The sequence below is a fragment of the Sitophilus oryzae genome, unplaced genomic scaffold, assembly GCF_002938485.1.
Source record: "Sitophilus oryzae breed Bouriz unplaced genomic scaffold, Soryzae_2.0 scaffold_857_pilon_pilon, whole genome shotgun sequence".
Taxonomy (NCBI): Eukaryota; Metazoa; Arthropoda; class Insecta; order Coleoptera; family Curculionidae; genus Sitophilus; species Sitophilus oryzae.
The window spans coordinates 3,009,210-3,031,711 of record NW_022147480.1 but is presented as its reverse complement, the minus strand read 5'-3'; the positions used below and the strand labels follow the sequence as shown (position 1 = coordinate 3,031,711).

The 22,502-nt window shown below is 32.7% G+C and overlaps 1 protein-coding gene and 1 long non-coding RNA gene across 2 annotated transcripts in view; one reads left to right on the top strand and one right to left on the bottom strand.

Moving 5' to 3' along the window:
• LOC115889835 overlaps window positions 1-17,913 on the top strand; it is a 47,545-nt gene extending 29,632 nt beyond the window's left edge. Inside the window, exons 4-8 of the mRNA XM_030909911.1 lie at window positions 497-750; window positions 3,989-4,553; window positions 10,828-12,940; window positions 13,619-14,107; window positions 14,171-17,913. Of these exons, the coding sequence (XP_030765771.1) occupies window positions 497-750; window positions 3,989-4,553; window positions 10,828-12,940; window positions 13,619-14,107; window positions 14,171-17,913 (7,164 nt within the window). The remainder of the gene's footprint in view (window positions 1-496; window positions 751-3,988; window positions 4,554-10,827; window positions 12,941-13,618; window positions 14,108-14,170) is intronic.
• Window positions 8,378-9,185, bottom strand: LOC115889952. Its single transcript, XR_004051534.1, has 3 exons — window positions 8,951-9,185; window positions 8,644-8,816; window positions 8,378-8,575 (listed from the first exon to the last, which is right to left on the bottom strand). It is a non-coding gene; the product is annotated as an uncharacterized LOC115889952 (long non-coding RNA).
• Window positions 17,914-22,502: the final 4,589 nt, after the last annotated feature.

Here is a 22,502-nt window from a genome sequence, read left to right as displayed (position 1 = left end):
TTAGAAAGTCCAACGAAAAAAAATAGAAATATAATTGCAGAAACTCAGATTGACTTCTCACTGAACACACTTGCATCTTTGGCTATATAAAAGCCGTCGATAAAAGGGTAATTAATACAATTTTTAAATTAAAAAACGCAAAAAATAAGCATCGTTACACAATGGAAATAAGATGATGACATATGATTATGACAAGATTATGAGAATATGATGGCAATGAAAAGTTGGTTTCCATAACAATGTATAATTTGTACTTTCTAAACCGTATAAAATTGTGATTATTTTGGAAATACGTGCAACTTTTAATGCGCATGCGCAAAGTAAGGTCCTCGGAAAAGACAAACCTATTGAACGTTTCATAAGTGCTATAAAGAAGGTTTGAAAATGGCATGTCGTGATGTTGGAGACATATTTTTTAATGCTAAACTTATGGCGTTGAGTTATCCACGTAAGTATATATGATCTAGGATGATTTGGTTAATTTGTTTTGAATCAGAGAGAGGGAAAATATCCATATGGAGTCATCAGGGAATTGATCTTAAGCTACATAAAACTAGAGCTGGAAGTGCTCAAACATCCGATACACGATCATGGCGAATACCATGAAGTTATGAAGGATAGAATATTGTTTTTGTTATGCAACATTTATTCAAAGTTTTCCGACAATTCCTATGAAATTTGGAGGGAGATATTAGCTGTTCTGAATGATATGCCTGTTGATGTTCATAAGTTTTTCGATGATATTGTAGAGTAAGTACCTTCGTATACTGTATAGAGAAATCAATAAAAGTTGGGTGTTTGGAAACATATTTTCAAACTTAAGTTGTAGCTTTTTAAACTTAAGTAGTTAATGGAATACCTTGTTTAGCTTAGTGGATTTGTCAATAAATTTCCACGCCAAAAATACCATGTCTTATACTAACCGTGTAGTGGTGGGCAGAACCGTTATTTTTAAAGAACAGTTGAAACTGTTACTGTTATACCGTGTGCGCATCAAAAGTGGCTCACCAATATAACATTTTTATTTTTTCAGTTAAAAACGAGATTTGGTATATTACTATATGATCTAAATTAGGATTGATAGGTCCGATTCTGCTTTATTTCATAACTACAAGGTGTTAAAATCTTGTTATTTTTTCAATTTATTATAATTTTCTTCCAAATACTTTTAGCGTTTAATAATTTTAGCGTTTTTTAATGAAATTTTGAGGATAAAAGTTACTATAAATGCGACATATATTAAAACTAAAAAAGTGTCGACATATTCACCAGGACGTGCATATGGGTTATCACTCGAATATTTTTCTAAAAAAAGCATGTACGCCACTGATTTTTTTCTCTTGTTAGCGAAATAGTGTAAGCAGCTTAATGCCGATTACAAGTTGTCTCTTGATATTTTGTCAATTTCGGCCTCCTTAATGAGATAAGCACAATTTTATTAACTTGCCTTGATCCAAGTCTAATAGCAACCTTTAAAATTTCTTAATATCATTAACATGCGAAAGTTTTAAATAAGTACTCATTGATTCCTCATCAAAAAATATGAAAAAATAGTTCATATAAACATGGGTATGGAAATGCACAGTTTTAGAGTTACAGGATGTTTAAAATTAGATTTTTTGTAATTATCTTAAATACCATTGTTTTTTTATTAGAAACTAGCGCGTACCAGCGACTTTGTTCGCGTCGAATTAATCATTTGTAATGGTGATGATAAAACAAAGCACGAATTTCCATTAACATACAAACTGGATAAAATTTTCTCACATTTATGTCAGCATGAGAAAAAAACAATATGGCGATATTATTATATAACTTTGTAATATTTGAGGGGTAGTTTCATCTCGTTGGAATTTGACTTTCGAAAAATCCGTTTGCCAAAAATAAGCTTTTTAGGTCAAGCAGTTTAAGCAGTATCGTGGTTTAGAAATTACCCAACTTTTTGTAACACCCTGTATGATTTTTTTAAAAAATTCAAAATGTGTAAAAAAAACAAAATTAATTATGTTTGTCCAAGACTAACCTTTTTTTTATATAACAAATATTGTAATATTTGAGGGGCGTTTTCACCCTCTTGGAATTTGAGATTCGAGAAACCCCTCCTTATCGAACCTCTACACCCCACAGCCAATCCGTTTGTCAAAAATCAGCTTTAAACGTCAAGCAGTTTAAGCAGAATCGTGATTACTCAATGGTCATATTTTATGAAACACCCTGCATAAATTTATACAAAATCTTAAAATATGTAAAACAACAAAATAAAATATACGTGTTTAAGAGTTTTTCCGAAAAACTCACCGGTTTTTAAATAAAACATATTTTAATATTTGAGGGATAGTTTCACCCCCTTAGAATTCGAGTTTCGAAAAATTCCTTCTTATCGAACCTCTACACCCTAAAATCAATCCTGTTTTCCAAAAATCAGCTTTTTACGTCAAGCGCTTTAAGCAGGATCGTGATTAATCAATGACCAGGTTTTTCGAAACACCCTGTATACATTTTTAAAAAATCTTAAAATATGTAAAAAAACAAAATAAAATATACGTGTTTAAGCGTTTTTTCGGAAACTTGACCGTTTTTAAATAAAAAATATTGTAATATTTGAGGGGTGGTTTCACCCTCTTGGAAAAAGCAGATAAGATATTTTATTCTTTACCGAGAATTAAATTCGAAGAATTCCTAGTCCCTACTTCTTTGCCAAATTCAATAGTCTCCGCCCCTTTTTACGTTTTAATTTCTGCCACCAGTTGGCAGCATCGACTTATACAGGCACATTGACTAACTATTAATATATAAACAAGGCTATTAGTATAGATATTTTTTGATTTTCGCTCTTTCATTAGTAGACGTTTATCATTAAAAGTGTCATGCCTAGTGTACATATGTCTACTACAGTGTGGACTTACTAATCCATTACATTTAAAATTAGCCTCATTGGTTAGAAATAAGTGCTTTTCAACTACTTAAATAAATAAAGACTGTCTAAGCTAATTTTTTTTTAATATTAGTAATATTGATTTTTTTTAATAATTATTTTCTTAATTATTAATAATATAATAAACATATTCTAAAAATTAAAACAGAGTTTGATTTGCATATAAATTTTATATTTTAAGTACATTATTTTTGATTAAGAAGTAAATAAGAAGATTTGTATGATTTTACTACAATTTGGATAATGCGTACGCTATTTTAGATGTTTAACATTAAAGTCAAAAAATAACAGAAACCAGTTATTTTAAGCTGTTGTATTCCGGGGGTTTCAAAAAACATGTGCTATCTCTCTTGGGGAGATTTCTCACTTTTAATTTATACACGGTGTTTCATAAAATATGACCATTGAGTAATCACGATTCTGCTTAAACTTCTTGACGTTTAAAGCTGATTTTTGGCAAACGGGTTGACTGTGGGGTGTAGAGGTTCGATAAGGAGGGGTTTCTCGAATCTCAAATTCCAAGAGGGTGAAAACGCCCCTAAAATATTACAATATTTGTTATTTAAAATACGGTTAGTCTTTCGGGAAAACGCTTGGACAAGCATGATTTATTTGTTTTTTTTTACATATTTTGAAAAAATCATACAGGGTGTTCCAAAAAGTTGGGTAATTTCTTAACCACGATTCTGCTTAAACTGCTTGACGTAAAAAGCTTATTTTTGGCAAACGGATTTTTCGGAAGTCAAATTCCAACGAGATGAAACTACTTCTCAAATATTACCAAGTTGTATAATAATATCGCCATATTGTTTTTCTCAACGGACATAAATGTGAGAAAATTTTATCCAGTTTGTATGTTAATGCAAATTCTTGCTTTGCTTTATCATTACCATTACAAATAATTAATTCGACGCTAACGACGTCGCTGGTACACGCTAGTTGTATTATATTTTGAAAAAAACACGGAAGTGTTTAATAAAATGACAATAGCTATGAAACCCCTAACGCTAGGTTACCCTGTAGATAGGTATAATTATTTTTAATTATTTTTAGCAAAGTAAAAGAAAATGTGAGAAAGTGCGAACTAGAGATCTCAAGAACAATGAATAAACCACCTCAACTGACTTGTTGCAACTCATACCCTAACAGTTCCTCGTGCATAGGCATATACAAATGGAACGAACAAATTACCGATGGCAGTGAGAATGATGTTATAACGATATTAGATGATGACGACGACATCTGCCCTGACGATACTGTCGCTGAGAACAGTTCCTATCCGTTAAAACCAGAAAGGTGCCGAAATAATATGAGTGATGATGTGTACGATACAGGACAACATAAAGCTACAACACCTTTGAAAGTGATTGATGTGTGTGATGATATAATTGACTTGATAGATGATAGTGATACTAGTGATACCGAAGTGTCGAAGGATACATCGCAACCGCAAACGCAGGACTCGTGTACAAATGTAAATAAAGTAAATAGTTTTAACAGCGGTGCTAACGCGATCTTAAACCAAACTGATCCAATGAACTCTAACGGCTTTATAACCCGTGCTCAATTGAGCATCCGAGACCAAATTAAGCAGTTGGTGGAAAATTCAAATGCTGAGGTTAGTATTAAAATATTTTTTGTCAACATGTTTTATATATACCGGATGCGTCTCAAAAGTGGCTCACCCCTATAACTTATCTATTTTTTCAGTTAAAAAACGAGATTTGGTGTGTTAGTAACACCCTCGGTATTTTTTTACTTCGTTTGATAGAAAATGACATTCTGAATAGAATGACAAATCATATGTCAACTTTTGACATTTTCGCATATGGTTTATGTGAAATTGTAGCGGTGGTTCATAACAACAATTTGACTCGAAATACCAAGTGTGTGGTACCAAATTATTCGTAAAAAATGCGATTTTTCCAAATATGCTAATGAGCCACCCTTGTTCCATTTGAAAAATAAATAGATATGATTAAAAAAATACGATATGGGCATCTTTTAGCTGGCCAGGGACAAGACACTAAAAACATTAGACGATCAAATATATTTTTCCAAGGCTCCTTGATTAAACATTAGTGTTTTTAAAACAGCCATGGCATTCTAGATTGAAATTTAAAATACAATTTTGTTATAAGCGAAAATGTCAAAAGTTGACATATGATATGTCATTCTATTCAGAATGTCATTTTCTATCGAATAAAGTAAAAAAAAATCCGGGGTGCCATTTAAAAATCAAAAATTGTAGTAATTTCCGGTGAAACAGAATTTATGTCATATACTAACATACAGTACAGCTGGTTCCAATAAAATTGAATACGATTTAAAACATATTTTTATTATTTCGGGCAGTATATTCTATGATACCAGTCCCCATTTCTCTACTCATGTCATACTGACGTTCTGAAAAATTTATTTGCGACTTTGTCAAAAGCAAAGTTGTTTTATACAATGTCACAATAACCTTAACATGTCAAAATACTTGAGACATAAATATACACTGCCCAAATATTCTAAAAAATGTGTAAAGAGATATTCTTCTACTACTAGAGATAAAATTCATTTTTTTTGGAACCAGCTGTACATCTGCTGGATCTGTGTCTATGAAAGGAATGCGGACAAAAAGCATTTAAATAAACAGCAATATATTTTATACGTCGATATGACGAGTGCGTCCGCCCACTCATTTTATTGGCTACTTGCAAATTTGTTGAATTTTTATTGATGGGACGCGTCGTCTATTTTTTTACGAAAAACATCGAGAGAATATCGTTTCCCCTCTCACGGATACCCCGTAGCTACAGAACGGACAGACGTACTGTACCAATTCTCGTTTTTTTATCTAAAAAAATAAAAAAGTTATAAGGGTGAGCCACTTTTGAGACGCACCCGGTATACAGTTCGGGTCACCCTAGACCCTTTGTCTGGGTTTTAACGTGTAATCGTTGACTGAGGGTGCATCCACACTATCCTAGAAACGGCGTATCGTCGTAACAGCCTAACGACCTTGAATCGATTTCCAGCAATTCTATTGGCTGAAATTTTTGACAGATAAAATTTCTGACAGATGAATTTTTCAGCCAATAGAATTGGTGGAAATCGATTCAAGGTCGTTATGCCGATGCGTTTCTAGGATAGTGTGGATGCACCCTGAAGAAATAATATGTGCAACATTATGGGAATTTCGTGGCACAAAACCTATCCATGTAGCTGGCGTTAACGTCAGCCTGTCCGGGATTTAGTTTAGCACTGCGCCGTTGCGCGCTGATATTCGTTTACAGCGCAGCGGATAGAGGATACTGTACCGTAGTTCTGCTTTCAGTCGACAGAGTGAGTGGTTGCCGGAGACAGTGTTGCTAGAACTACTGATTAATCCGTAGATTTAGGGCAACGGCCCAGCTACGTCGAATCACCGGTTCCCAGTAAAACATCGAAGTTAAGCGACGTAAGGCGATACTAGTGGATGGACGGGTGACCAGTTCAAAACTCTGTATCGTGTTGTTGTCCAATAAAGGCAAAAGTGTAAAATCTATTGACACACACTGCTAATTCACGCCGGTTCGAGGCCGGATGAGATCGTATATCTCGTGAGTAAGAGTTGATTTAGACACTTGCCAAGTCGGTAGGCCATTAACCATGATATGGCCGAGGACCGCGGTTCGGATTCCGCGTAAACAAAGTAGGCCCCGTCCAGATTAGTCCCGGCAGCAAAAAGGAGACGTTAACTGAAATTTTTACTTTAATCCGTAGATTTACGACATATTCACCAGGGACGACTTTTTTCGATCATATTTAGTACACATAAAACATAAAAGAATGTTTATTTTTGTTGTTTAGTCTATGTTTAACACGAATAAATGTTCAATACATAAACGCGAATTTTTCATCCAAAGATATTTTCGTCAAACGTATTACAGTTATTACACATTTTAATATGGCAACACTGTCGCTTTCAGATCCACACCGCGTTCGATATGCCTTGGCTGGCCGAATTAGGGAAAATAAGTGTTTTATGCGTTGACCGCAGAACGATTGGTGTCACCACCGTACAGCACTCGACACGTAAGGGGAAATCAAATCAGCCTTGTCACGAATTCGCCCATTAGGTTGCGTATCTTCCCAATTTTTTCAATCAACGCTTATATTAGATATCTGATGTTTTGAATATTCGATAGTATACAGGGTGTTCCTTAATGTCATGCTCATATTTAAGGGGTGATTCTTGGGTCTGTTTTTATAGTCTAAGAGCTAGCAACGTTTTCGAGAAAGTATTTTAAGACGTCTGGCTTTTTGATATATCTTTTACTATGCTCTCTGGAACAGCATCTGGCCCGTCTGGCTGCCGATACCCGTTACGTTCACTACTGCGTATCGGAAACATGTCTCCATAGCCAAGTGCGTAGAGTTTCCGACCACGAACCGATGATTCAGAGTTCAAATCCTGCTCAGGTCAAAGCCTTTTTTATTTTATTTTCGTTTATATTCTGATAGTAAAGTATTAAATAATTCTGGTAATTAAATAAAAACAAATATTTAATAATTTACTATCAGAATATAAACGAATATAAAATAAAAAAGTGTTTGCCCCAACCCGGATTCGAACTCTGAATCATCGGTTCATGGTCGGAAACTCTACGCACTGCGCTATCGGGAAACGTTCGATTTTTATTCAATAATAGAATTTAAAGGACTAATAAAAATATAGGATCTTCTTTCAATGCGCAGTAGGGAACGCAACGTTTACCGGCAGCCAGACGGGCCGCATGTTGTTCTAGAGAGCATGTAGTAAAAGATATACAGTGCTTTTATTTTAACTGTGAACATAGGGCTTATAGCGCCATGCTATTCTACTATGTTCATTTTTAAAATAAAACAGTCAACGCATTGAATTTTCATAGTGGGTATGCAACCAACAATTCATAATTTTAAACCGCCATTTTAAAAAGCGCTATTTTTTGTTTTAAAATAAGCCATTTCTTATAATTTATTTTTAAATTTTCATTGTAAATTGATTGTAAAATTAATAATATAAAATAACATGTTTACAGAAAAAGAAAAAATTGAGATGGTGTCTTTATACCTAAGCGGTAACAGTATAAGATCAGTCCGCGATATATTTGCGGCTAAATATCCCGACAAACAAATTCCATCGGTGGGACTAATTCAAAAGTTAGTACAAAAATTTAATCATGAAGGCTGTATTAATAATCTGCATAAAAAGAGGGTACGACAATGTCCGGTACTAACGGAAAATTTAAAATTAGAATTTTTTGTTACGTTGAAGATGAATGAAATGAAAGGGTAACGCTAAATACACTTTCACAGCGTTTTGGTGTTTCCAAGTCGTCAGTTCACAATTTATTGAAAGAATTCAAATTTAAATCGTATAAATATGGAAATCACCAAGTTTTATTTGAAGAAGACAAAGAAAGACGCACTGTATTTTGTGAATATTTATATTTAATTTAATTAATAATAACAATGACCTCTTGCACAACATAATATTCACAGATAAGGCTACTTTTACATTACATGGATCAGTCAACTCCCAAAACTTTCGGTTAGTATCATAAAATTTTTGATATTGGTCACGAACAAATATCACTGTCACCAAATGACTTTTTTCTTTGGGGCTACCTAAAATCCAAAATTTACAACAATATACAAATTGAAAACATAGAGGAATTAAAAACTAGGGTACTTACAGCATGTAATTCAATAAATCCTCAATTCCTCAGACATGCTGTAGAGGAATTTAAAAACCGTCTTGCATATTGCTTGGAATGTGAGGGAGGGCATTTTGAACATCTCTTGTAATTCTAATTTTAATATGTTAATAAATAAGTACACTATTTCAGTACATATTCATTATTTGCACCTAAAATCAAAGTTACGTTTAGTATTATATTATCATTATAACGAATTTGACTTTAAGTGTGTTACAGTTTTGCGCTTTAAGTAAATAAAAATATGATGAATAAAGAGTTAAAACTAAAAACAAAGTGATATTACCTTTCTTAGCGGATTCGCCCTTGAGGTTAGACGCCAATGAGACGCTTTGTATCTATTACAAAATGTTGAAACTAGCATATCTTAATAAGTGATCCTTATTACACTAAATCATGAATAATAGATATCAACATAAGCTTGTAAACATGGAGAATATTTTTTACGCTCCACGTTCACGTAGAATTCTCGTTCACGTTGTCAATCCCATAACCAACCTTTTTTCTTTTTTCATCTTTTCATCCATTGATTAAATAAATATTGACAAGCGATTCGTTACCAAAAAATTAATAGTCATTAAATAAAATTCAAGATATTATTTGTCATCCAAAACAGATTATTCCAAAATTGTATTTTTTTTAGAAAGAATACGCTAATTTTGGTTAAACAAAATAAATTATTTTAAAACAAATATTATTATTTTTGTACGGAGTATTGTTGGTTGCATACTGTTCAGTTCAAATCCAATGCATTGACTCTTCCACATTAAAAATGAACATAGCAGAATAGCATGGCGCTATAAGCCCTATGTTCACAGTTAAAATAAAAGCACTGTATATCAAAGAACCAGACGTCTTAAAATACTTGTTTTTTCAGACGTTGCTAGCTCTCGTACTATTAGAAAAAAAGTTCATATAAATGTATATCCTAAAGATCTTAACTTTTGAGATACAGGATACAGGGTGCTAAAATTTTCTAACCATTTTTTATAGTATACTGTAGAAAATGGTTAGAAAATTTCTATAAACTATAAAAAAAAATGGTTAGAGTTAAAAATGGTTAACTCTGATACATATCTATGAAATTTGATACACGTCTTCTATGTAGAGTTGCAAGACGCCCGGGATTTCCGGGTAAAAATTCCGGACCCCGAAAAATGATTATACTATCCCGGAAAACGTCAACCAAATTATAAAATAAAATGTTATAAAGTTCACAAAAAAAACAATACACACTTTTATTATTAGTTAGTTTATATCTAATTGTTTATCTTCATTTATGGTATTTTGGTGATTACACCTTCGTTTATGTCGTTTGTGCTTGTGTGAAAATAGTCAAACATGTTTTGACTATAGTTTGTTTTAATTCAATTTAATGAAAATGTGGATAAGGAAGGGGGGGGGGATGTGTATTTTTAGAGAGTCACCTTTTTTTTGCTCCCGCTTTTTTTGCCCTCTTGGAATTTAGCTGTAATAATCTGGCAACCCTGCTTCTATACGTAAAAATTATTTTTTGATGTACAAAAAAATGCACAATCCACCACTGTCACCGCATCAGATTTTTAGCGACTTAACCCTGAAGTAAAATTACTTTTTAAATGACTCTAAAAAATTTTAAGCAGTTTTTTTTGCAAAAAACAATGATAATTGTTTGAAAACTATATAGATTTTGAAAATAATGTTTATTTTTAAAGAAGTCAGTAACGTACCATTTTTTGTAAAAAATATTCAATGTAAAATCTGTACTGGCGCCACTGGTTGGAATAAATATAAAAAATAATTTGTACATCAAAAAAGCATCAAATACATGCATGGAAGACGCGTATCAAGTTTCATAAATATATCTATAACATCAGAGTTATTATGAAAAAAAGTTTTTTTAGGAAACTACCACCGTGCGGTGCTATTGTTGACATCGTTCTGATTAAAAATTTTGCGTATACGCATTTACATGTATTGTTATATGGCTTTTTCGGAGAAATCAAGTCATATAACAAAAGACAAGAATAGGAGAATAGGTACCCTGTATCTCTCTGTATAAGTTAAGATGTTTAGGACATACATTCATATGAAGTTTTTTTTTCTTAGAATAGGTTCGAGAATCACCCCCTTATGTCATTAAGAAACACCCTGTATAAAACAAGAGTAAAATATTATTTACAGATAAGTTATGAAGAAACACGAAAAGAATGGGTGATACGAGTAAAAGACACCAACGCGACCATAATTGACAAACGTCGAGGTGATTCTCAAGAATCTACATCGATGGATCAAAATGAAAATGAAAAATCAAATTATATATATGTTAGGTCAGATTTAAAGGATTTCAGTTCAGGTAGGAAAGGGACTGTAATTACAGAACATCCACCTGTGAAACCTAGTGAAGGACAATCACAACAAGTGGAAGAAAATATTAACAACTGTTTGAATATTAAAATTTTACAACACAATAATGATGAACAAAAGCAAGCAGTACCAGACATAAGTACTGTAATAGAGGAAAGCGAGTTGAATAATGCAGGGGGTCTTTCAGAAAATCACTTACAAGACGATATTGGCGATCAGCAGCAGACAGGATTAAACTTGACATTTAATCAAGCAAATCGATTGGCATCACAAGTTAATAAAATTGAAAATTCTCAACAGGAAATTGCTGACCAAACTGAAAGCAAATCAAATTCACTTAATACATCTAATGCAGAACAATTAACACAAGTGAAAGAAGATATTAAAGATAATAATTTGAATGTAGCAGACACAATTAGTGTTTTACAAAAACAAGAAACAGATATAGAAGAAAGCTCCTATAATGCAGAAACTGTAATTACAGAACATCCATCTGACCCAGGATCCAATAAAAATGCTGGAACTGTTGAAAGTGATCCTCCTTGCCAAAAGAAGATTCAAGTTAAGACGGATACAATAAAACCTACGATAGAAAAATTGCAGAAACGACTATCTGAGCCATGTAAGGAAAAATTATTAAATGATGAAAAACATATACAACCAGTCGCAAGTTCACTTAGTATATCTAATAAAGATAATTTAAATGTAGCAATGAAAACTATTAAAACTGTTGAACACGATCAGTCAAAATTGCATGGACTTCAAACAACGATAAAACAGAACAGCGTATTTAGAAAGAGAAAGTTATCGGAGCCAATAAATCGTGATCAGTCACAATCGCATACACTTAAAAAAGCAAAAGGTTTATCTGAAAAGAGAAAGTTAACGCAGCCAAAGAATCGTGATCAATCACAATCGCGCATACCTAAAACGGCTAAAAACGGTTCTAAAAAGATTATATTATCAAAGAGCCAGAATCAACAACATAAGGATACACAATTGAGAAGTAGAAGAAATAGAGGAATAAAGTTAACGCAGCCAAAGAATCGTGATCAGTCACAATCGCGCATACCTAAAACGGCTAAAAACGGTTCTAAAAAAATTATATTATCAAAGACCCAGAATCAACAGCATAAGGATACACAATTGAGAAGTAGAAGAAATAGAGGAATAAAGTTAACGCAGCCAAAGAATCGTGATCAGTCACAATCGCGCATACCTAAAACGGCTAAAAACGGTTCTAAAAAGATTATATTATCAAAGACCCAGAATCAACAGCATAAGGATACACAATTGAGAAGTAGAAGAAATAGAGGAATAAAGTTAACGCAGCCAAAGGATCGTGATCAGTCACAATCGCGCATACCTAAAAGAGCAAAAAAAAGTTCTAAAAAGACTATATTATCAAAAACCCAGAATCAACAGCATGAGGATATACAATTGAGTGCAGGAGTTGTCGATTTAAATCACATTATTGTTGAGCAGAAAAAGACAGTGAATCAAGAAATAGACAATTTAGGTAGTAAAGGAACTGCAATCATAGGTCACACATCTGACCTAGGCTCCACAAATGCTCAAGTTAAGACGGATACAACAAAACAATATGACGATAAGAAAATACCTATTAAAAAGAGAAGAGTGCATAATAGAACTGCAGAACGTGATGAGCGAAAAAATGTATTGAAACCTCTTAAAAAGCGAAAACTGTCAGAAGATATTAATTCTCAACAGAAAATTGATGACCAAACTGAAAGCAAATCAAATTCACTTAATACATCTAATGCAGAACAATTAACACAAGTGAAAGAAGATATTAAAGATAATAATTTGAATGTAGCAGACACAATTAGTGTATTACAAAAACAAGAAATAGATATAGAAGAAAGCTCCTATAATGCAGAAACTCTTTCAAAAAATAACTTACAGCAAGATATTGACACATTTTGAAAACTAAAAAATTCTCAACAGGAAATTGATAACCAAAGTCAAACAAAATCATGCTCACTTAGTATACCTAGTGAAGGACAATCACAACAAGTGGAAGGAAATATTAACAACTGTTTGAATATTAAAATTTACAACACGATAATGATGAACAAAAAGCAAGCAGTAACAGACATAAGTGCTGTAATAGAGGAAAGCGAGCTGAATAATGCAGGGGGTCTTTCAGAAAATCACTTACAAGACGATATTGGCGATCAGCAGCAGACAGGATATAACTTGACATTTAATCAAGAAAATCGATTGGCATCACAAGTTAATAAAATTGAAAATTCTCAACCGGAAATTGATGACCAAATACAAACAATATCAAACTCATTTACTGTATCTAATAATGCAGTAGAAGATAATTTAACAACGAACGATAATTATGAAGAACAATTTTTGAATATTGAAAATTCTCAACAGGAAATTGCTGACCAAACTGAAAGCAAATCAAATTCACTTAATACATCTAATGCAGAACAATTAACACAAGTGAAAGAAGATATTAAAGATAATAATTTGAATGTAGCAGACACAATTAGTGTATTACAAAAACAAGAAACAAATATAGAAGAAAGCTCCTATAATGCAGAAACTCTTTCAAAAAATAACTTACAGCAAGATATTGACGAACACATTTTGAAAACTAAAAATTCTCAACAGGAAATTGATAACCAAAGTCAAACAATATCATGCTCACTTAGTATACCTAGTGAAGGACAATCACAACAAGTGGAAGGAAATATTAACAACTGTTTGAATATTAAAAATTTACAACACGATAATGATGAACAAAAGCAAGCAGTAACAGACATAAGTACTGTAATAGAGGAAAGCGAGCTGAATAATGCAGGGGGTCTTTCAGAAAATCACTTACAAGACGATATTGGCGATCAGCAGCAGACAGGATATAACTTGACATTTAATCAAGAAAATCGATTGGCATCACAAGTTAATAAAATTGAAAATTCTCAACCGGAAATTGATGACCAAATACAAACAATATCAAACTCATTTACTGTATCTAATAATGCAGTAGAAGATAATTTAACAACGAACGATAATTATGAAGAACAATTTTTGAATATTGAAAAATTCTCAACAGGAAATTGCTGACCAAACTGAAAGCAAATCAAATTCATTAATACATCTAATGCAGAACAATTAACACAAGTGAAAGAAGATATTAAAGATAATAATTTGAATGTAGCAGACACAATTAGTGTATTACAAAAACAAGAAACAAATATAGAAGAAAGCTCCTATAATGCAGAAACTCTTTCAAAAAATAACTTACAGCAAGATATTGACGAACACATTTTGAAAACTAAAAATTCTCAACAGGAAATTGATAACCAAAGTCAAACAATATCATGCTCACTTAGTATACCTAGTGAAGGACAATCACAACAAGTGGAAGGAAATATTAACAACTGTTTGAATATTAAAAATTTACAACACGATAATGATGAACAAAAGCAAGCAGTAACAGACATAAGTACTGTAATAGAGGAAAGCGAGCTGAATAATGCAGGGGGTCTTTCAGAAAATCACTTACAAGACGATATTGGCGATCAGCAGCAGACAGGATATAACTTGACATTTAATCAAGAAAATCGATTGGCATCACAAGTTAATAAAATTGAAAATTCTCAACCGGAAATTGATGACCAAATACAAACAATATCAAACTCATTTACTGTATCTAATAATGCAGTAGAAGATAATTTAACAACGAACGATAATTATGAAGAACAATTTTTGAATATTGAAAATTCTCAACAGGAAATTGCTGACCAAACTGAAAGCAAATCAAATTCACTTAATACATCTAATGCAGAACAATTAACACAAGTGAAAGAAGATATTAAAGATAATAATTTGAATGTAGCAGACACAATTAGTGTATTACAAAAACAAGAAACAAATATAGAAGAAAGCTCCTATAATGCAGAAACTCTTTCAAAAAATAACTTACAGCAAGATATTGACGAACACATTTTGAAAACTAAAAATTCTCAACAGGAAATTGATAACCAAAGTCAAACAATATCATGCTCACTTAGTATACCTAGTGAAGGACAATCACAACAAGTGGAAGGAAATATTAACAACTGTTTGAATATTAAAAATTTACAACACGATAATGATGAACAAAAGCAAGCAGTAACAGACATAAGTACTGTAATAGAGGAAAGCGAGCTGAATAATGCAGGGGGTCTTTCAGAAAATCACTTACAAGACGATATTGGCGATCAGCAGCAGACAGGATATAACTTGACATTTAATCAAGAAAATCGATTGGCATCACAAGTTAATAAAATTGAAAATTCTCAACCGGAAATTGATGACCAAATACAAACAATATCAAACTCATTTACTGTATCTAATAATGCAGTAGAAGATAATTTAACAACGAACGATAATTATGAAGAACAATTTTTGAATATTGAAAATTCTCAACAGGAAATTGCTGACCAAACTGAAAGCAAATCAAATTCACTTAATACATCTAATGCAGAACAATTAACACAAGTGAAAGAAGATATTAAAGATAATAATTTGAATGTAGCAGACACAATTAGTGTATTACAAAAACAAGAAATAGATATAGAAGAAAGCTCCTATAATGCAGAAACTCTTTCAAAAAATAACTTACAGCAAGATATTGACGAACACATTTTGAAAACTAAAAATTCTCAACAGGAAATTGATAACCAAAGTCAAACAATATCATGCTCACTTAGTATACCTAGTGAAGGACAATCACAACAAGTGGAAGGAAATATTAACAACTGTTTGAATATTAAAAATTTACAACACGATAATGATGAACAAAAGCAAGCAGTAACAGACATAAGTACTGTAATAGAGGAAAGCGAGCTGAATAATGCAGGGGGTCTTTCAGAAAATCACTTACAAGACGATATTGGCGATCAGCAGCAGACAGGATTAAACTTGACATTTAATCAAGAAAATCGATTGGCATCACAAGTTAATAAAATTGAAAATTCTCAACCGGAAATTGATGACCAAATACAAACAATATCAAACTTATTTAGTGTATCTAATAATGCAGTAGAAGATAATTTAACAACGAACGATAATTATGAAGAACAATTTTTGAATATTGAAAATTCTCAACAGGAAATTGCTGACCAAACTGAAAGCAAATCAAATTCACTTAATACATCTAATGCAGAACAATTAACACAAGTGAAAGAAGATATTAAAGATAATAATTTGAATGTAGCAGACACAATTAGTGTATTACAAAAACAAGAAACAGATATAGAAGAAAGCTCCTATAATGCAGAAACTCTTTCAAAAAATAACTTACAGCAAGATATTGACGAACACATTTTGAAAACTAAAAATTCTCAACAGGAAATTGATAACCAAAGTCAAACGATATCATGCTCACTTAGTATACCTAGTGAAGGACAATCACAAGTGGAAGGAAATATTAACAACTGTTTGAATATTAAAAATTTACAACACGATAATGATGAACAAAAGCAAGCAGTAACAGACATAAGTACTGTAATAGAGGAAAGCGAGCTGAATAATGCAGGGGGTCTTTCAGAAAATCACTTACAAGACGATATTGGCGATCAGCAGCAGACAGGATTAAACTTGACATTTAATCAAGAAAATCGATTGGCATCACAAGTTAATAAAATTGAAAATTCTCAACCGGAAATTGATGACCAAACACAAAGCGTATCGAGTTCACCTAGTGTATCTAATGAAGAGCAATTAACAGAAGTAGAAGCAAGTACCAATGGTAACACTTTAAATGTTTTAAAAGGTGATAGTAAAAATAGTTTGAATATTGATGGGCAAGAAACCCAAGCGTATTTAGGTATTAAAACTGCAGATAAGGCGAGTCGCAGTTTTTATTCAAATCCAACGTCTCCATTAGCTATGTCGCCTGCAGCAATGGCAATTAGCTATTGGAATCCCAGCTCGCCAGGTAACATTACAGAGTCTAGCGATGTGAATTATGAAGTACCGGACTATAGATTGGATGAACGTATTCCTGATTATCTTACAGACTCGAAAATTTTGTTAAGATTAATGAGTATGGGTCAATTAGACGAAACTACCAATGATTTATTACCAGAAGAAAAAAATGTATCTAGCGATGCCAAGACCGATTGTAGTTCCACTCATAATAAAAATATAACCCCTTCATGGCAAAAAGATCATAATTACTCAGGAAATCCTCTGCTAACGGGAGCGTGTCAGGATCAGGATATAGAATTATTAGATTTTATACCTGTAATCCCATCTGATAATAATAACGGGATGGAGGATGAGAAAAAAAAGGATGGTTCGTCTCATCACAATAACGTGTCATTTTCCAATTATACTGATCCGTCGATAGAAGACTTTCTTACTTCCAAAGACCCTAAGGTTATCGTCGAAAGTTATAAGCTGTGGGATATATGGTGTGATATGAGTGACAGTCCTCTTAGTCAGACACATTTGGCAGAGGTCGATAACCAACCTGTCAGCTCAACACCGATTGAAAATTTTAGTCTGCAAAAACAGGTAGCCGAAGGTAGAACGGTAAATAGTAACTTGTTTGGAGTAAACGAAAATTCGTCGCAAGTTACTGGTCAAAATGACATTCCTAACGCAAACATTCATAACTTACCAGAGGAGAAAAAAAAAGAAAAAAAAAACAACCCTCGACAATTTGTCAACAAACAAAAAAATAATTTAAAATCAACATCAGATTCGAACATGGGTATCGTATTTGAAAACAGATCTCTTACGAGGCAGGTGCAAGAAGCTATTAGATCAAACCATGTTGAAGGAGCAGTAATTAACCAGTTACCACAGAATACCAAGTTATATACACAGAATGGAACAACGGAAACCTCATCGGTATATGTTCCTAAACGGTAAGCAGTTTTAACATTGATTGAAATAGACGTAAAATCACGGGCGGCTATGTCACCCTGTATTTTTCCCCTTTTTACATTAAATAATAACCCTTTACAACCTAAAAACCTTTAAATAAAAAGATTAAGGAAAGAGTATAATACTATTCATGTATTCATATATGGTGCGGGGTCATGATATGGTTGATATCTTCAAAAAGTCCTATGAGTATTTCGCCACTTGCACTGTAAGAAAATTCACAAAATAAAATAGTTATTTTTTTGACCGCTGCACAGTGCTTCGAACATATGGCTCTAGAGGACAAAAATGCAAAGCTTCTCTTTTATTGTAGGCAATTTTTTTAAACTAGGTTTATTTGACACAAATGATGAGTACTCTCATTGTACTAAATGATGATGTTCTTAGTCCCACGTTTATGAAAAAAAAAATCTTATAAATAATAAAAATGTTGGAGCTGTGTTCCATCTAAGAAAATAATAATTTATAGTGTGAAGACGGTGTAAGTATTAAATAAATCCCTGTGATAGAATTGAAATACCATTAGAACATGATTCCTACAATATAAGCGTAATATAAGATAAAAATGTTTTTCTTTAATGAAAAAGAAACATTACTGTTATATTTAATTAAAAAAAACTTAAGATACTATAAATTTACTTTAGGACAACAAAATGCATAGATCGTAACTACTCTGATTCAGAAGAATCACTGCTGACAGAGTCTTCCAAATTTATAGTATCCAAATCATAGGTACATGAAGTATCCTCACATATAAGATATTTCTGTACATCATTTTCTAATATGTTACTTTTTCGCGTTGTTACTGTTCTTTTTATTGGTATGAGGGGTTCGGATGTTAATAGTTACCTCTTTAATAGACCATATCCATATATTATTTTTCCCTTTTTTTGGGTATGAGGTTTTATAATAAATTGAAAGATGGAAACTTTTTTTATGCGACGTTTCGCTCCAACATAGTGGGCTTTTTCAGGCGCAAGTGGTGTCTCATTTGACTGGAAGGTTCATCAATATTTAATAAAGGAGACATTTTTTGAAATACAAATAATTTTGGGTTCTTGTCCTTATGATCAAGCCAAGTATTAATCAGATCGGCATTGCTTATTAATTTTACTCCATCTGAAAAGTATTATAACATAAAGTTCGTCGCAAGCAGACGCAGGTGAACTATACAAAAATTAAGTGTATTAATATGACAACAAAAATATTCAATAGACATTAGCGTAACTAGCAATTTATCCTGGGGAGTGCCTGGGGGGCTCTGGGGTTGAGCCCGGGGGGGGAGCCTAGAGCTTTTGTTTTTTTAAAAACGAAAAATAATCTAAAAAAACACATTTTTTGATTAAAACGTTTACATAAATTTCTCTATCAATAAATTTCATAGACTTGGTTATCAAACCGTGTTCCCGTAGATTACTTAAATACCTACAAATTTTTAAAATAAATAAAAATTAACACATTTTTTGAACATAACAAAATAATATTAACTAAAGAAAACTAAAAAACGTCATTTTTACTGCATCACAAGCAAATAAAAATTAATACGTAGCCCAGAGTCATAACTCAGTATTCCTCTGGGGGGTGCCCAGCAGTAGCTGGGGGTGGGGCCCGGCACCCCCGGGCGCCCCTGTAGTTACGCCAATGTCAATAGATACGATATATTTTGATATGTTTTTTTAAATGCCTTTTTGAAGTTTGAAAACGTAAAATTTTTATAACCATTTAAGAATTATCTTCAAAAGTAAATAAAAACTAAACAGTCACGAACTTGTTTAGAAATAAATTTAAAGTACATACCTTGTTTAACAATATCCATAGTGGCTTTCAATTAAGTACGTACCGTTTAACTCCATCATATGCAGTACGTCTGTCCATTCTATAGCTACGGGGTATCGGTGAGAGGGGCAACGATATTCTCTCTGTTTTTCGAAAAAAAAATAGACGGCGCGTCCCATCAATAAAAATTCGACAAATTTGCAAGTGGCCAATAAAATGAGTGGGAGGAGCGATTTGCGGTGACGTACTAGTCAAGTCGACGTATAAAATATATTGTTGTTTATTTAAATGTTTTTTGTCCGCATTCCTTTCATAGACACAGATCCAGCAGACGTACTGTACAGAACTACTATGAATGTTATTCTTTTCACTGATAAGATAATGATCGCAAAATTTATTTTTAGTGAAAATATTTGCTAACAAAAAACGCTGTTTATGAAAAATAATATACAGGATGGTTGAACATTGCTATGGTATAAGTATAAAATTACATATTCAGATATTAGTAAACTTTAACTTTTTTTTCGATTTTTGTCCATGGGACGAAGCACTGTGCGCTGCGTTAAACCATAGTAGAAGGAAAAGAGTAGTTGCGCTCTACCAAATATTTTCTGCCAGTTTTTACAATCTGTCGAATATCGACAGATTGCAGATTGCAGAGCGTTTCAGTTGAGTTCCGTCCACAGAATATACTAACGAAAAAGAAGCCCAAGTTCCTTATAATAAACCGCTTCCATTTTCGTAACGCCATCTCTCGACATAGCTGACATTTACAGGTTAGCCAAAGGGGTGCGGGGCCGGGGGAATTGCAAAATACACTTTTTTATTTTAATTATTTTTATTCGCTATTTGCAATTTCATTTTTAAAACATATTATGTGAAACAATCACATAATATGTCTTAAAAATAAAATTACAAACGGAAACAAAAGGAATTAAATAATCTGAAAATCTACAAAGTTTATTGATAAAGTTCCGTCCGTAGACCTGCGAGGTTCGAGCGTTGCGTCCCAGCACAGAGACGGATTGACAAAAAATGAGTGCCTTACGTTGTAAGGTGGTTGTAGTAATAATTCAAAAAATTGTGCTTTGAATTTTTTTTTGAGAGTCATTTGTGATCATTGTTTGTGTTTAGGTTAATTTTCTCGTGACTGATTACTACTTAATAATTTGATATTATTTTCATTTAAACCTCAATTTTTTATCGATTTTACTTTTGACAACCATCCCTTGCTTGCTGTTTAACGAACCGCACCATCGTTGAACAAAAATTTGCTAGTACCGAAAGTACCGAAAAAAACTGGAAATCCCGGTTCCTTAGAGGCATGGTACCGAAACTACCGGTTCCGAAAAACAGCTTCGGTTCCGGAAACGCTATAACGTACCATAACCGTGAATCGCCCCATACAGGGTGAGTCTTACATTAGTGCAAATATTTTTATGGGTAGTATATTTTGGCGCCGGAAATATGATGATTTTTCTGTGCATTTTTTTTAATACGGTGACTAGGGCTCAGAACCGGAAATTCCCGATTCTTTTGAGATATCACAGAACCAGGACTCGAAATTATTAATCCCCGGTTCTTTCGGTACCTTCGGGACTCGGTCACAATAACTAAAAAATTATTCTTTTATTACGTGAAAAAGTAGTGATGCTATTTCTCATTGTTCTTGCTTCTTTTCTCTTTTGAAATTTCTCTAATGTTTATGAGCAAGTTTAAATATGTTATTTTATTATTTAGTACAATGTGTTGTTCAATGTATTAGTTATCCAATGAAAATCACCTAACCAATATATTACTACAAAACAAACACATTAATGTTAAAATGAAACTTGTTTTAAATAAAAAAAAAAGTTGTAGAAAATTTTTGAAATAGATAATAATATAAAAATATGTCATATATTTTTTCCGCATTTTTTCCCATCAGTAGATTTTCAAATACAGAAGAATTGTTACACAAAATGTGAAAATATTCTGTTTTCAAGCAAATTTTTACTCGATGATCAATTTTTTTTATTTTATTTTATTGTGAACTCATATTTTCCTAAATACATATCTGTGAAACTATGGCGAGTGCCACTCACTGAGATTAAAATATCTAACTACAAGTATTAAAGAACACTTCAGGTTTTTTTTCAACAGATACGTCTATAAAAAACCGTCGAACGTACAGTGCAAGTGGCAAAATACCCATAGGACTTTTTTGATGATATGAATCCGTCACAGAACTACAGATGTTACGGTTAAAGTCCGATGTCCGGTTAATGTTTGGGTTTGGTTATGTTTTTGGTTGTTTTGTTGTGTGTTATTCTCGAGATTAACCGGGTAATGTCGACATTAACCGGGCATCGGACCTTAACCGTAACATAGACATTTTTATCTCTTTCTATTTTATTAGTATTTGCTTTAATATTCATAGACGTATTACTTAACTTAAGAGTCTGTTACGCTGTACTTTCGGGTTGCTCTCAGGGGACGGGTAAAGCGGGTATGTGGGCGAAGGAAATATATATTATATTTCAGAAATCTGCCTAAGGCTTAGCCCGATCCTGTCGTGATAAGCCACACCTAAAATTCCAAACACACGTGCTTTAATTAAGGCTTAATTAAGGTTTGCAGAGCTTCACCATTTGTCATAAAATAACGAGCAGTTACAAAACCATATAAATTATATATCACTGTAATCACAAAACTTCAATCTATTTCCGTATTGTAACGGAATTTTAAATTATATCTTTATTTTCGAGAAAAGTTAGTCCAAACATAAGAAATATTTTGTTGATGTTTGCCCATCAAAA